The sequence below is a fragment of the Eumetopias jubatus genome, unplaced genomic scaffold (genome assembly GCF_037043125.1).
Source record: "Eumetopias jubatus isolate StellerSeaLion01/CBP00866 unplaced genomic scaffold, mEumJub1_p1.0 scaffold_17, whole genome shotgun sequence".
Classification (NCBI taxonomy): Eukaryota; Metazoa; Chordata; class Mammalia; order Carnivora; family Otariidae; genus Eumetopias; species Eumetopias jubatus.
The window spans coordinates 28,033,212-28,048,308 of record NW_028274823.1 but is presented as its reverse complement, the minus strand read 5'-3'; the positions used below and the strand labels follow the sequence as shown (position 1 = coordinate 28,048,308).

Here is a 15,097-nt window from a genome sequence, read left to right as displayed (position 1 = left end):
TCATGAGATTGAGCCCTGTGTCAGGCCTGGCACTCAGCACAGAGTCTGCTTGAGATTCTCCCTCCCTTTCCCTGCCCCTCCCACTTGTGCATGCACTCTCTCTCTCTCCCTGAAATAAGTCTTTTTTTTTTTTTTTAAGATTTTATTTATTTATTTGACAGAGAGAGACACAGCGAAAGAGAGAACACAAGCAGGGAGACCGGGAGAGGGAGAAGGAGGCTTCCCGCCGAGCAGGGAGCCTGATGCAGGGCTTGATCCCAGGACCCTGGGATCATGACCTGAGCCGAAGGCAGACGCTTAACGACTGAGCCACCCAGGCGCCCTGAAATAAATCTTTAAAAAAATTTTTTTTACCATCCTCTAAAAGGGGCACAGAGGAACCTTTTTATAGAAATGTTTTATACCTCGACTGGGATAGTTGTTACAAGGATGTATACATTTATCAAAACCCATTAAACTGCTCATCCCAATGTAATACTGTTTATAAATCCTTGGCAAAGGGAGTCCAGAAACACAATGGGCAGATCATGAGAGAATAATATGGAGAGAACTTGGATGTTAATCTGCAAGAATCTAAGTACTCAAAGTTTTACAACATCATTTCTTAAATCAAGTTAATGCCTCTTCTACTTTTGCCAAAGTGGGGGGAAAGTCCAAGTAGAAATAAAATCCTTGGCTGTGATGAGGATGTAGAAAAACTGGATCCGTATACATTGCTGGTGGAAATGTAAAATGGTACAACCACTTCGGAAAGCAGTTTAGCAGTTCCTCAAAATGTTAGACGTAAAGTTACCACATGACCCCCCCCAATTCCACCACTAGGTATATACACACAAAAAACATATATCCATACAAAAACTTGTACATGAATGTTGATAGCAGCATTAGTCCTAATAGCCAAAGGTATAAACCACCCAAACGTCTATCAATGATAAATGGATAAATAAAATGACATCACACATCCACACAATGGTATAGTCATCAGCCATAGAAAGGAGTGAAGTACTAATACATGCCACAACACAGATGAAACCTGAAAACATTATGTCACAAAAGGTCACATAGAATATGATCTCATTTATATAAAATGTCCAGAATAGACAAATATATAGAGACAGAAAGTAGCCTGGGAGTGGGGAAGTAGAAACAGAGGCCCAAGACTTAGACTCTACCCCTCTGAAAATCCAGGCTCATCACCCAAACCAAAAGATTCAGAAGAAACTGTCAGACCTATATTTTCATTCATTCATTCAACAAATACTGACTGTTTACCAACTAAACATCTAACACTTGAGGTGCCTTGCTGGCTCAGTTGGAAGACCGTGCAATTCTTGATCTGGGGTTGTGAGTTCAAGCCCCACGCTGTGTATGGAGATTGCGTAAATAATAAAAAACTTTAAAAATGTCTCCAAAAAAATTAAGTTAAATAAACATCTAGCACTTACATTTTATTAGAACTAAGTTGTCAAGTTCCTAGAAAGTAGACCCAGATAATCTGCTAGTTTCAGGCAAATGAAAGAGGCTTTTCCTCTTGAAACTGTTTTGACATGAAAGAATGAGGCCTAAAAAACAGGAGACAAAGTAAGTAAGGCAAAAGGGCAGAGCACAAAGTGGCTCCTCTCCACCCACTTGCCCCAAATGCAGTTCAGCTAAATGGCAGCTTCAAGTAAAGAATACTTCTGGAGCTGGGATTGAGACTCTAGGTTCTATGGTTTTATTCTGAGACAAAGAGTAACCTAAGATCCTACTAACTTCAGCAGACACCATAGTAGGTAGCAACCTGTAGAGAATCAATCTGACAGCTCAGGAATCAAGTGAAAGTGGAGGTAGCTAATTTCTTCTTAGGCTTCCTAGCAGAGAGGAAAAGAGAAAGGCAAAGAAACCAAACCAAAACAAAACAAACACTACAATCCTCCTTCTGTGGAATGAGAGCCAAAGACACTAGCTAGAAGAATTAAAGTGCTGGGGCACCTGGGTGGCTCAGTTGGTTAAACATCTGCCTTCGGATCAGGTCATGATCCCAAGGTCCTGGGATCGAGCCCCATGTCAGGCTCCCCACTCAGCAGGGAGCCTGCTTCTCCCTCTCCCTCTGCCTGCAGCTCCCCCTGCTGTGTTCTCTCTCTGTCAAATAAATAATAAAATCTTTAAAAAAAAAAAAAAGAATTAAAATGCCTAATAACATAATGACCCAAATGCAATGAACTAAATTTGTAAATTAAAGTCCTAGAAGTTTTCAAAATATTCCCAGTAATGGGCTTGCACTGCCACCTTACCAGCCTATTCTACTTGTCCCATTATTCAGATATCTCTCTCTTCTTCCCACTCCTTGTAGCTCTAAGTGGTCTTGTAGGAGGCTTTCAGATCAGAATTATAAAAGGACTGCATAACAGATCTCTCTTTTTTTTCTATTTAAGTAGGCTCCACACCCAATGTAGGACTTGAACTCACAACTCAGATCTACCAACTGAGCCAGCCAGGCGCCCCTATAACATCTCTCTTAAAAGACTTCAGTATCCTCCAGAGTGGTATCAAAAATATTTTACAAACCATACAGAAATATAAATTAATACATAAGTCAATACATGTATCAAAAATTTAAATTCTTTTACTCTCTTAATAAACTAAACTGTATCAAAACTGCTCACCAAGTGACATAAATTATAGCATAAGTCACCGTAATAGTTTCCAAATCAATTGTTGATTTTTAGATATTGTGGTGTGATCTCCTGTTTGATGCAGTTGTCACTAGCTACAAGATGCCCTGGTTCGGGGCACCTGGGTGGCTCAGTCATTAGGCGTCTGCCTTCGGCTCAGGTCATGGTCCCAGGGTCCTGAGATCGAGTCCCACATCGGCCTCCCTGCTCGGTGGGAAGCCTGCTTCTCCCTCTCCCACTCCCCCTGCTTGTGTTCCCTCTCTCGCTATGCCTCTGTCAAATAAATAAAATTAAAAAAAAAAAAAATGCCCTGGTTCAAGCCATGATTTAACTTAGGAATATACAAACTCTTCTATCAACTTCCCTACTAAACTGATAGTCGTTAGGTACCTGGTGCTGACAGCCTTGTTGCAGCCAGCAAAGATGGCTGGATGCTGCCCATACATGACCACCCATGCACAATACATTCTGCACACCATCACTTCTCACATGGCCTGGATCAGGACAGCCTGCACCCTGGCTCTATTGATAATGCCATCCCAACACTGAGCCGCTGTGGAGCAGCTGGGAGACACTACCTACACTCCCAACCCTGCTGCTGCCAACCTCTGGGTCAAAGACCATCGATATTCACCTGACACTGCTCCTAAGCTCTGTTCCTATCTCTGCAGCCACCCAACAGGTGACATTACCAGCCTGGTGGTCTCAATAACTTACACTATTTACCAAGTAGAATGAAAATTTTAACAACTGCTACAACCTTACAATACAGACTGGCTGAATTACTCTAAACTTATTGCTTCTTTGGGGTGTTTTTTATGCATGTAGTGGTTTCCTGTTTCAACATGAGACAGTTCAACTTTAACCTGAAGTCTTCTTGTAGGGTCCACTAAAGTCTCTACTTTCTTCCAGTGCCTACCCCCAGGAGAGGGAATCTCTTACTGAGAAAGAGTACAAGTTTTCCAAGTAAGAGTAGCTTAAAGGAAAGTTTACTCTCCTCAGAGACTATTTCTCCTCACTCCTTAATCCTGTGGCAGCAGTGGGGGTGGCAGCAAGAATCAAGGAATACAGTGAGGAGTGAAATTAACTGGTTAAGTTTCCCCACCTCTTACTGCTCCAGGCAAGACTTTTCTTTGCACTCTCTCTCTTTCTCTCTCTCTCTTTGGTCTAAGCACCTTTCCCCATTACTTTACCTACAGCATTCGTACACAGATATGAAATTGTTTCATTTCTGACCCAGATTCTGGTTTTGAGTATTAAGTCTTTCCACACTCCCTAGTTCTTCATATTTCACCAGGAGGATTATAAACTTATCTGAAATGGTAGAAATTCATTTTGCTTTCAATTTCTCATTCTGCGGTATGCTGCTGAAAAGCAGTACATAGTGAGAAGTGAGAGCAGCAACCTGGCCTGATGCCCAGCTGGGAGCAGAGAAGTTCACGTAAAAAGGACTTGATGCTCCAAATGCCAAAAACCAGGAAGAGGGTTGGAGGAGGGGGTGGGGATATCTGGATATATGCCCACAGGTAGTAATGAACAAAGTGTATTCAGCCTGAGGGTGGGACCTTCTGCCCAGCCTCTGTCAGTTTGATGCCTCATTATCTTCTCCATCTTCCCTAACCTCAGGACATTTAATTAGGGAGCAGGTGGAACAAGCAACTGAGAAAGCAAGACAATACCCAAAAAGGTAGAAGCTGGGGGGAGGTGGGAGTTAAAATATTTATGTAGACCAGGTTCACTGGCTGTGATGTGAGGTTCTGGGTAGACAGCCACATACCTGTAACTCTATGTGCTGAACACACAATCTTACAATGTCATCCCACCTTCCACTGTTCCCCATCAGCCACTTAATCTCAGGCAGCCGTTTTTCTACTCTCCTATGCTTCCTCCATGCACCCTACACTCTAATCATCCTGAATTACTTTCTACTTTCCAAATATTGCCACACTTTCAAGCCTCCAAGCCTTTGAAGATGCTGGTCCCCTGCTTGGTGTACCCCTCTCCCACTCTTCCACACAGAAAACTCCCACTGTTTCTTCATGACTCAGGTCAAATGCAACCTTCTCTGTTATCTTCTCTGATGCCCCAGTCAGCATTAGTCACCCTGTGCAAATCTTGTCATTTACCACAGCAGTAGTTAAGAGTACAGCCTCTGGGGTGAGAGAGACTTGAGTCTGGTGTGCCACTGTGGTAGACAGCCCGCAAGATGGCCCCCAGTGGTCCCCACCTCCTGGCATTTACATCCTTATGAAAGGATGTAAATGTATCAGAGACCAACACTGTATCAGGGTTGGGTCTATACGACCAACAGAAATGGCATGTCATTTGAGATTAAGTTATAAAAGACACTATGGCTTCCATCCTGGACTCTCACTCTCTTCTTTCTCTCTTGAATTACTTGCTTTGGAGGAGGCCAGCTGTGGTGAGCAGCCCTATGAAGAGGTCCACATGGCAAGGAACTGAGGTTTGCCAACAACCACATAAGTGAGCTTGGAAGCAAATTCTCCAGCCTCAGTAGAGCCTCAGATACCTACAGGCACAGCTAACACTTTATTTTTAAAGATTTATTTATTTATTTGAGAGAGAAAGAGTGTGTGCATGTGAGGGGAAGGAAGAGGGAGAGGAAGAGGGAAAGAATCCCAAGCAGACTCCGCACTAAGCACAGAGCCCAACACAAGGCTCAGTCTCACAACCCATGAGATCATGACCGGAGCAGAAAACAAGAGTCGGACACTCAACCAACTGAGCCCCTCAGGGGCCCCCCAGCTAACACTTTGACTGCAGCTTTGTAGAAACCCTATACCAAAACTACCCAGCTACACTGCTTCTGGATTCCTCAACCACAGACACAGTGAGATAACAAATATCTGTTTTAAACCACTCAATTTGGGGTCATTTGTACACAGCAATACATAACTAATACACTGAAAAAGCGATGGCAACAACCTAGGGTTTACAGTAAGAAAAGCTGAGTCAGGTCCAGGCAATGCTGCTTACTAACAGAATAACCCTGGGCAAAACACTCAACCTCTAGAGTCTGAGTTTCCTCACTTGGAAAATGAGAAAACTGAGACTATAATAATATACTACCAGGTAAATAGCATATCCTAAAACTAGGACTTAAGATAACCAAGCTACAAATAAAGTCTGTAGTAAAAAAAATCTGACTCCTAAGGTGCTGAGGTTCAAAGATACACCTAAAACAAACTGAAAACTTATCTAATCAGTGTTATAAAAAAAAGTAGCTTTCATGGTGTGTGAATTAAAATAAAGAATCAGGCTTGGGCGCCTGGGTGGCTCAGATGGTTAAGCGTCTGCCTTCAGCTCAGGTCATGATCCCAGGGTCCTGGGATCGAGTCCCGCATCGGGCTCCCTGCTCCTTGGGAGCCTGCTTTTCCCTCTGCCTCTCTCTCTCTCTCTCTCTCTCTCTGTCTCTCATGAATAAATAAATAAAATTTTTAATAAATAAATAAATAAATAAATAAAATAAAATAAAGAATCAGGCTTACTTCTAAACACCAAAAGAAAATGAAAACAGAAAAATGCAAACTGCAGGGCACCTGGGTGGCTCAGTCGGTTAAGCATCTGCCTTCGGCTCAGGTCATGATCCCAGGGTCCTGGGATCGAGCCGTGCATTGGGCTCCCTGCACAGTGGGGAGTCTGCTTGTCCCTCTCCCTCTGCCCTTCCCCACCACTCGTGCTTACTCTCCCTCTCTAATAAAATCTTTAAAAAAAAAAAAAAGGAAAGAAAAGAAAAATGCAAACTACTTACTTACTAAAAGTAAAATTTGTATCATTATTTCATACCTAGGAAACCAAGACTATATGACATGACCTATAAGCAGTCTAAAAAGCTGGAAGTCTACTCTATTTAGAGTAAAATCTTTTATACCTCCCTAGATCCCAGGCCTGTCTCTGGAATGAGGCATACTGACATTGCTGTTCACCAAACTGCTCTCTTTTTTTTTTATTTTTTATTGTTATGTTAATCACCATATATCACATCATTAGTTTTTGATGTAGTGTTCCATGATTCATTGTTTGTGCATAACACCCAGTGCTCCACGCAGAATGTGCGCTCTTTAATACCCATCACCAGGCTAACCCATCCCCCTACCTACCTCCCCTCTAGAACCCTGTTTGTTTTTCAGAGTCCATCGTCTCTCATGGTTCGTCTCCCCCTCTAACTTACTCCCCTTCATTCTTCCCCTCCTGCTATCTTCTTCTTTTTCTTTTTTCTTAATATATCTTGCATTATTTGTTTTAGAAGTACAGATCTGTGATTCAACAGTCTTGCACAATTCACAGCGCTCACCATAGCACATACCCTACCCAATGTCTATCACCCAGCCACCCCATCCCTCCCACCCCCCACCACTCCAGCAACCCTCAGTTTGTTTCCTGAGATTAAGAATTCCTCATATCAGTGAGGTCATATGATACACGTCTTTCTCTGATTGACTTATTTCACTCAGCATAACACCCTCCAGTTCCATCCATGTTGTTGCAAATGGCAAGATCTCATTCCTTTTGATGGCTGCATAATATTCCACTGTGTATATATACCACATCTTCTTTATCCATTCATCTGTTGATGGACATCTTGGCTCTTTCCACAGTTTGGCTATTGTGGACATTGCTGCTATAAACATTGGGGTGCACGTACCCCTTCGGATCCCTACATTTGTATCTTTCTGGTAAATACCCAGGAGTACAATTGTTGGATCGTATGGTAGCTCTATTTTCAACTGTTTGAGGAACCTCCATACTGTTTTCCTGAGGGGTTCCACCAGCTTGCATTCCCACCAACAGTGTAGGAGGGTTCCCCTTTCTCCACATCCCCGCCAACATCTGTCGTTTCCTGACTTGTTAATTTTAGCCATTCTGACTGGTGTGAGGTGGTATCTCACTGAGGTTTTGATTTGGATTTCCCTGATGCCGAGCGATGTTGAGCACTTTTTCATGTGTCTGTTGGCCATTTGGATGTCTTCTTTGGAAAAATGTCTGTTCCTGTCTTCTGCCCATTTCTTGATTGGATTATTTGTTCTTTGGGTGTTGAGTTTCATAAGTTCTTTACAGATTTTGGATACTAGCCCTTTATCTGATATGTCATTTGCAAATATTTTCTCCCATTCTGTCGGTTGTCTTTTGGTTTTGTGGACTGTTTCTTTTGCTGTGCAAAAGCTTTTTATCTTGATGAAATCCCAATAGTTCATTTTTGCCCTTGCTTCCCTTGCCTTTAGCGATGTTTCTAGGAAGAAGTTGCTGCAGCTGAGGTCGAAGAGGTTGCTGCCTGTGTTCTCCTTTAGCATTTTGATGGACTCCTGTCTCACGTTTAGGTCTTTCAACCATTTGGAGTCTATTTTTGTGTGTGGTGTAAGGAAATGGTCCAGTTTCATTCTTCTGCATTTGGCTGTCCAATTTTCCCAACACCATTTGTTGAAGAGACTGTCTTTTTGCCATTGGACATTCTTTCCTGCTTTGTCAAAGATGAGTTGACCATAGAGTTGAGGGTCCATTTCTGGGCTCTCGATTCTGTTCCATTGATCTATGTGTCTGTTTTTGTGCCAGTACCATACTGTCTTGATGATGACAGCTTTGTAACAGAGCTGGAAGTCTGGAATTGTGATGCCGCCAGCTTTGCTTTTCTTTTTCAATATTCCTCTGGCTATTCGGAGTCTCTTCTGGTTCCATACAAATTTTAGGATTATTTGTTTCATTTCTTTGAAAAAAGTGGATGGTATTTTGATGGGGATTGCATTGAATGTGTAGACTGCTCTAGGTAGCATTGACATCTTCACAATGTTGGTTCTCCCAATCCATGAGCATGGAACGTTTTTCCATTTCTTTGTGTCTTCTTCAATTTCTTTCATGAGTATTTTATAGTTTTCTGAGTACAGATCCTTTGCCTCTTTGGTTAAATTTATTCCTCGGTATCTTATGGTTTTGGGTGCAATTGTAAATGGGATCGACTCCTTGATTTGTCTCTCTTCTGTCCTGTTGTTGGCATATAGGAATGCCACTGATTTCTGTGCATTGATTTTATATCCTGCTACTTTACTGAATTCCTGTATGAGTTCTAGCAGTTTTGGGGTGGAGTCTTTTGGGTTTTCCACATACAGTATCATACCATCTGCAAAGAGTGAGAGTTTGACTTCCTCTTTGCCGATTTGGATGCCTTTGATTTATTTTTGTTGTCTGATTGCTGTGGCTAGGACTTCTAATACTATGTTGAATAGCAGTGGTGAGAGTGGACATCCCTGCCGCATTCCTGACCTTAGGGGAAAAGCTCTCAGCTTTTCCCCATTGAGAATGATATTCGCTGTAGGTTTTTCATAGATGGCTTTTATGATATTGAGGTATGTACCCTCTATCCCTATACTCTGAAGAGTTTTGATCAAGAAAGGATGCTGTACTTTGTCAAATGCTTTTTCTGCATCTATTGAGAGGATCATATGATTCTTGCTCTTTCTTTTGTTAATGTATTGTATCACGCTGATTGATTTGCGGATGTTGAACCATCCTTGCAGCCCAGGGAAAAATCCCACTTGGTCGTGGTGAATAATCCTTTTAATGTACTGTTGGATCCTATTGGCTAGTATTTTGGTGAGAATTTTTGCATCCATGTTCATCAAGGATATTGGTCTGTAATTCTCCTTTTTGATGGGGTCTTTGTCTGGTTTGGGGATCAAGGTAATGGTGGCCTCATAAAATGAGTTTGGACGTTTTCCTTCCATTTCTATTTTTTGGAACAGTTTCAGGAGAATAGGTATTAATTCTTCTTTAAACGTCTGATAGAATTCCCCTGGGAAGCCATCTGGCCCTGGGCTTTTGTTTCTTGGGAGATTTTTGATGACTGCTTCAATTTCCTTAGTGGCTATAGGTCTGTTCAGGTTTTCTATTTCTTCCTGGTTCAATTTTGGTAGTTGATACATCTCTAGGAATGCACCCATTTCTTCCAGGTTATCTAATTTGCTGGCATAGAGTTGCTCATAATATGTTCTTATAATTGTTTGTATTTCTTTAGTGTTGGTGGTGATCTCTCCTCTTTCATTCGTGATTTTGTTGATTTGGGTCATTTCTCTTTTCTTTTTGATCAGTCTGGCCAGGGGTTTATCAATCTTGTTAATTCTTTCAAAGAACCAGCTCCTAGTTTCGTTGATCTGTTCTACTGTTCTTTTGGTTTCTAGTTCATTGATTTCTGCTCTGATCTTTATTATTTCTCTTCTCCTGCTGGGTTTAGGCTTTATTTGCTGTTCTTTCTCCAGCTCCTTTAGGTGTAGGGTTAGGTAGTGTATTTGAGACCTTTCTTGTTTCTTGAGAAAGGCTTGTATTGCTATATACTTTCCTCTCAGGACTGCCTTTGCTGTATCCCAAAGATTTTGAACAGTTGTGTTTTCATTTTCATTGGTTTCCATGAATTTTTTTAATTCTTCTTTAATTTCCTGGTTGACCCATTCATTCTTTAGTAGGATGCTTTTTTTTTTTTAAAGATTTTATTTATTTATTTGACAGAGACAGACAGAAGAGCACAAGCAGAGGAAATGGCAGAGAGAGAGGGAGAAGCAGGCTCTGCACTGAGCAGGGAGTCCAATGCGGGACTCGATCCCAGGACCCTGGGATCATGACCTGAGCTGAAGGCAGACGCTTATCCATCTGAGCCACCCAGGCGCCCCTTAGTAGGATGCTCTCTAGCTTCCATGTATTTGAGTTCTTTCCGACTTTCCTCTTGTGATTGAGTTCTAGTTTCAAAGCATTGTGGTCTGAAAATATGCAGGGAATAATCCCAATCTTTTGGTACTGGTTGAGACCTGATTTGTGACCTAGGATGTGATCAATTCTGGAGAATGTTCCATGGGCACTAGAGAAGAATGTGTATTCCGTTGCTTTGGGATGGAATGTTCTGAATATGTCTGTGAAGTCCATTTGGTCCAGTGTGTCATTTAAAGTCTTTATTTCCTTGTTGATCTTTTGCTTAGAGGATCTGTCCATTTCAGTCAGGGCGGTGTTAAAGTCCCCCACTATTATTGTATTGTTGTCAATGTGTTTCTTCGCTTTTGTTATTAATTGCCTTATATAATTGGCTGCTCCCATGTTAGGGGCATAGATATTTACAATTGTTAGATCTTCTTGTTGGATAGACCCTTTAAGTAGGATAGTGTCCTTCCTCATCTCTTATTACAGTCTTTGATTTAAAATCTAATTTGTCTGATATAAGGATTGCCACCCCAGCTTTCTTTTGGTGTCCATTAGCATGGTAAATGGTTTTCCACCCCCTCACTTTCAATGTGGGGGTGTCTTTGGGTCTAAAATGAGTCTCTTGCAGACAGCATATGGATGGGTCTTGTTTTTTAATCCAATCTGGTAGCCTGTGTCTTTTGATTGGGGCATTTAGCCCACTTACAATTCAGGGTAACTATTGAAAGGTATGAATTTAGTGCCATTGTATTGCCTGTAAGGTGACTGTGACTGTATATTGTCTGTGTTCCTTTCTGATCTATGCTGCTTTTAGGCTCTCTCTTTGCTTAGAGGACCCCTTTCAATATTTCTTGGAGGGCTGGTTTCGTGTTTGCAAATTCCTTTAGTTTTTGTTTGTTCTGGAAGCTTTTTATCTCTCCTTCTATTTTCAATGACAGCCTAGCTGGATATAGTATTCTTGGCTGCATATTTTTCTCGGTTAGTGCTCTGAAGATATCTTGCCAGTCCTTTCTGGCCTGCCAGGTCTCTGTGGATAGGTCTGTGGCCAATCTAATATTTCTACCATTGTAGGTTACATATCTCTTCTCCCAAGCTGCTTTCAGGATTTTCTCTTTGTCTCTGAGACTCGTAAGTTTTACTATTAGATGTCGGGGTGTTGACCTATTATTATTGATTTTGAGAGGGGTTCTCTGTGCCTCCTGGATTTTGATGCCTGTTTCCTCCCTCACATTAGGGAAGTTCTCTATTATTTGCTCCAATATACCTTCTGCCCCTCTCTTTCTTCTTCTTCTGGGATCCCAATTATTCTAATGTTGTTTCGTCTTATCGTATCACTTATCTCTCGAATTCTGCCCTCGTGATCCTACCAAACTGCTCTCTTGCTGAAAAAAATGGAAGTAGCAATTCTGCTGTCAGACTCAATTCAGATGCTTTTTAGGGGAAAAAGATAATATATATATTTGGGATCACACTAATGTGGCACAGCTGTTCTTGGGCATTAAAGACAAGAAGAATGCAGAAACAGCAAAGGAGAGGGAAAGGCTGAAGACTTAAACTTTATTAAAATATGATGATTTTCAGTTGCCTCTAGTGGTGTTGTTTGTAAAGAATTGCGATAAACAATCTGATCTCCTCAGGAGGCAGGAATCTCCCAGCCAGGCCACTATAAATATAATTTGCCTAGCTAGAATAGTTTTGACTAGGCTGCTAGACAATGTAGGCTAACAACAGACAAGAAGTTGTATTTCTCTGGCCTTTCCCTACCTTCTAACTACTGCTAACTACTTTGATGCCAAAGCCCAGGGATAACTAAGTGGTTTGCTGGTATTCCATATCTTTGGATTACAACAGCCACCCATGATCACTACTTTAGTGCATCAGCCCTGTTCTTTATGTAGTGTGCCTAAAGTGATAATGAAGATATGTGCAGAATCCAAACTGTGGTTTGTACGTTTCTCCCCCCTTCTGGAAAGATGTATAAATCCAGGCCATAAAATGCTCCCTGACACTTCTCCATGCATAAATGAGTTTTTCCTGAAGTATACACAGAATTTTTTGACTATAAATTTTCTATCACTCAATTTTATAAAATAGATTTGCACACATTAAGTGAACCATGGTACTTACACATACAGATCCATAGGAAACTCCTTCATCATGTGTGTTACAATAAACTCCACCATCAGGTCTGAGGGGAAAAGGAGAACAATGAAATCAATCAGAATGAAATGCATTTCATGCCTTTGAGTTGGAAAAAAACCTCAGTATACCTCACACTCATGCTGAATGACAACCACTAAGTGCATCTTTATTCACGTGCACTGAAATTTATTTTAAATAAGGTAGTTGTTGCAACACTTTTTACTACCTGCCACTTGTAAAGTTTTGGTTTTTTTTTTAAGATTTTATTTATTTATCAGAGAGAGAGAGAGCACAAGCAAGGGGAGCAGCAGGCAGAGGGAGAAGCAGGCTCCCTGATGAGCAAGGAGCCCAACATGGGGCTCGATCCTAGGACTCCGGGATCATGATCTGAGCTGAAGGCAGCCGCTTAACCAACTGAGCCACCCAGGTGCCCTGCCACTTGTAAAGTAACAAGGAAATTAGCTCACTCTATTTCCGGAAGGATACTTGACCTACCAATAAATTCAGGTATATAAGAGATTTCATTGCACAGATAATTTGTACCATGGCACTAATGCAAAATGCCAGATGGAAATCATACTCTGAGAATCAAGTGATGAGGCAAGCAAAGAAATTATGGATCACATCCATGTAACACTCCATGTTAACCTCTGAAGTTATGTCAGTCTATCTCATCTCATAATCATGCTCAGTTTGACAGATATTGACTGAATGGTCTGTGGGGCTTTGGGTCAATAGAGGCTTATTATATAGCCTTAATTACTGTTTCTAAAATCAAGTAGCTTTAGGAACCAGGGCTGAATATCCAAGTGAAATGGGATTAAGAGTTCAGATCATTCCCCTGAGGAAAATGCAGAATTCTGGGCAGACAAAATCACATAAGATACAACTCCCTACTGTCAGCTCTGTCAGCCTCATCTCAGCTTAATTTACTCAGAGGAAGTTTTGTATTTCTGATCCGTGAACTTCAAGCCTCCTGGCCAGCTGACACATCAATTTGGACCAAGAAGGGAATGAATAATTTGAAATTTTCATCAGGAATAAGATACTTTACAAATTTAAATCATGTATCAAGCTTAGACTTAGCCATTTGTCTCCCTGGAAAGATCTTTTTCTTTAAACAAGAGAACCCTTTAATTGAACATTCTGTTCGTTGGAGTTGCTTTACCAAACTAAGCAATAAACATGGTTTCTTAGACCAGAGAAGAAACATAACTAGTACCTTCTCTGAGGGAGAAGCACAGCAACCAGAATCTATCCCTCCTCTTAATCATGAAAATCTGTCTCAGAAAAATGCCAATTTTGATGAGACTCACCCAGTACTGCACATACTAAGGGACGGCAGGGAAGGTTCTTGTCCGCTGCCTTCTTCCTGTGTCTCATAGGCTTCACACACACACACACACACACAAAAAGAAATGAAATAAGTAGACACCTGAATTGATATCCAATGGCTCATCATCACGTTTTTCATGCAAATAAAATCACTACTACAGAGATGCTACCTTTTCTTTCTTTTTCTAGTGATGGGGGTGGGGTGGGGCAGGGAGGACTTGTAAATGCTTCTCAGTTATCAATGCAGGCCTGTGACAAAAACACAATTCACAGCAAGACAACAGCCCCAAAGGGCACTGGAGCGTACTACAATGGGAAAGCTGTTGTTTTTACTTTGATTTTATCTATACAAATGACATTACTAACAACAAAAGAGGTATACTGGTATTTTTCTTTGATAAAATAAAGAAAAAGAGAAGAAGGTAACTGTGTAGAGGCAGCAACAGTAGCAGTTGCAAAAAACAAAAGTCAGTTTCAAATATAAACCTCACTGGGATATTTTTGAACATACCTCCAAGTTTGAAGTAATTCCCTGATACCTTCATATTCTATTTCCCCCACCTCTCAGATAAATAAAACAGCATCTGGTCTTAACTAATCAAAGATCATACTACATTTTGAAAACAAAAGGCTTAGGCCCATCTCCTTGTTGAAATCTACATTACTGATACATTCTAATATTACTGCCATGTGGACATGGTTGTGGATCTTTCCATCCTCTCTTGAGTAAGAAAGAGCTCCATGACACGCAAAAAAAATCCCAACAACAGGCACGGGCCTGTTGAACAGCAGTTAAGCAAAAGCCCTTTAGTAAAACATTCCACCCACATTTGTTCTAAGTAGGATCAATCTCATCCTCCCCAATCCTGCCAACATACCAAAAATTTCCTCTAAGAAAAAACAAGAAACAAAAGTCACACCTACCATTCTGTGTAAGTTTACTCGAAAATTCATATTGTCGTCATGCAAAAATGCATTTGCATACTGATCCTAAAAAAACAGAAATATGGAGAAAAAGTAAGGAATGAGAGCTATACTTAGGAAACTCAGTTTATAATCTATCACACTTGCTACAAATCCTTGGACTTCAAGAACTACTTTCAAGGGGCGCCTGGGTGGCTCAGTCAGTTAAGCATCTGCCTTCGGCTCAGGTCATAATCCTGGAGTCCCAGGATTGAGCCCCGCATCTGGGTCCCTGTTCCGGTGTGCTTGCTCTCTCTCACTCTCTCTCAAATAAGTAAATAAAATGAAAGAAAGAAAGAAAAGAA

General features: G+C 41.2%; 1 protein-coding gene across 3 annotated transcripts in view; it reads right to left on the bottom strand.

The window, feature by feature from the left end:
- Window positions 1–15,097, bottom strand: part of ARMH3 (armadillo like helical domain containing 3) — a 181,497-nt gene that overhangs the window by 120,183 nt on the left and 46,217 nt on the right. For all 3 annotated transcript variants that reach the window (XM_028098685.1, XM_028098688.2, XM_088019783.1), the window contains 3 exons: window positions 14,754–14,819; window positions 13,811–13,880; window positions 12,480–12,540 (listed from right to left, as the gene is read on the bottom strand). In XM_028098685.1, coding sequence (XP_027954486.1) covers window positions 12,480–12,540; window positions 13,811–13,880; window positions 14,754–14,819 — 197 coding nt within the window. The remainder of the gene's footprint in view (window positions 1–12,479; window positions 12,541–13,810; window positions 13,881–14,753; window positions 14,820–15,097) is intronic.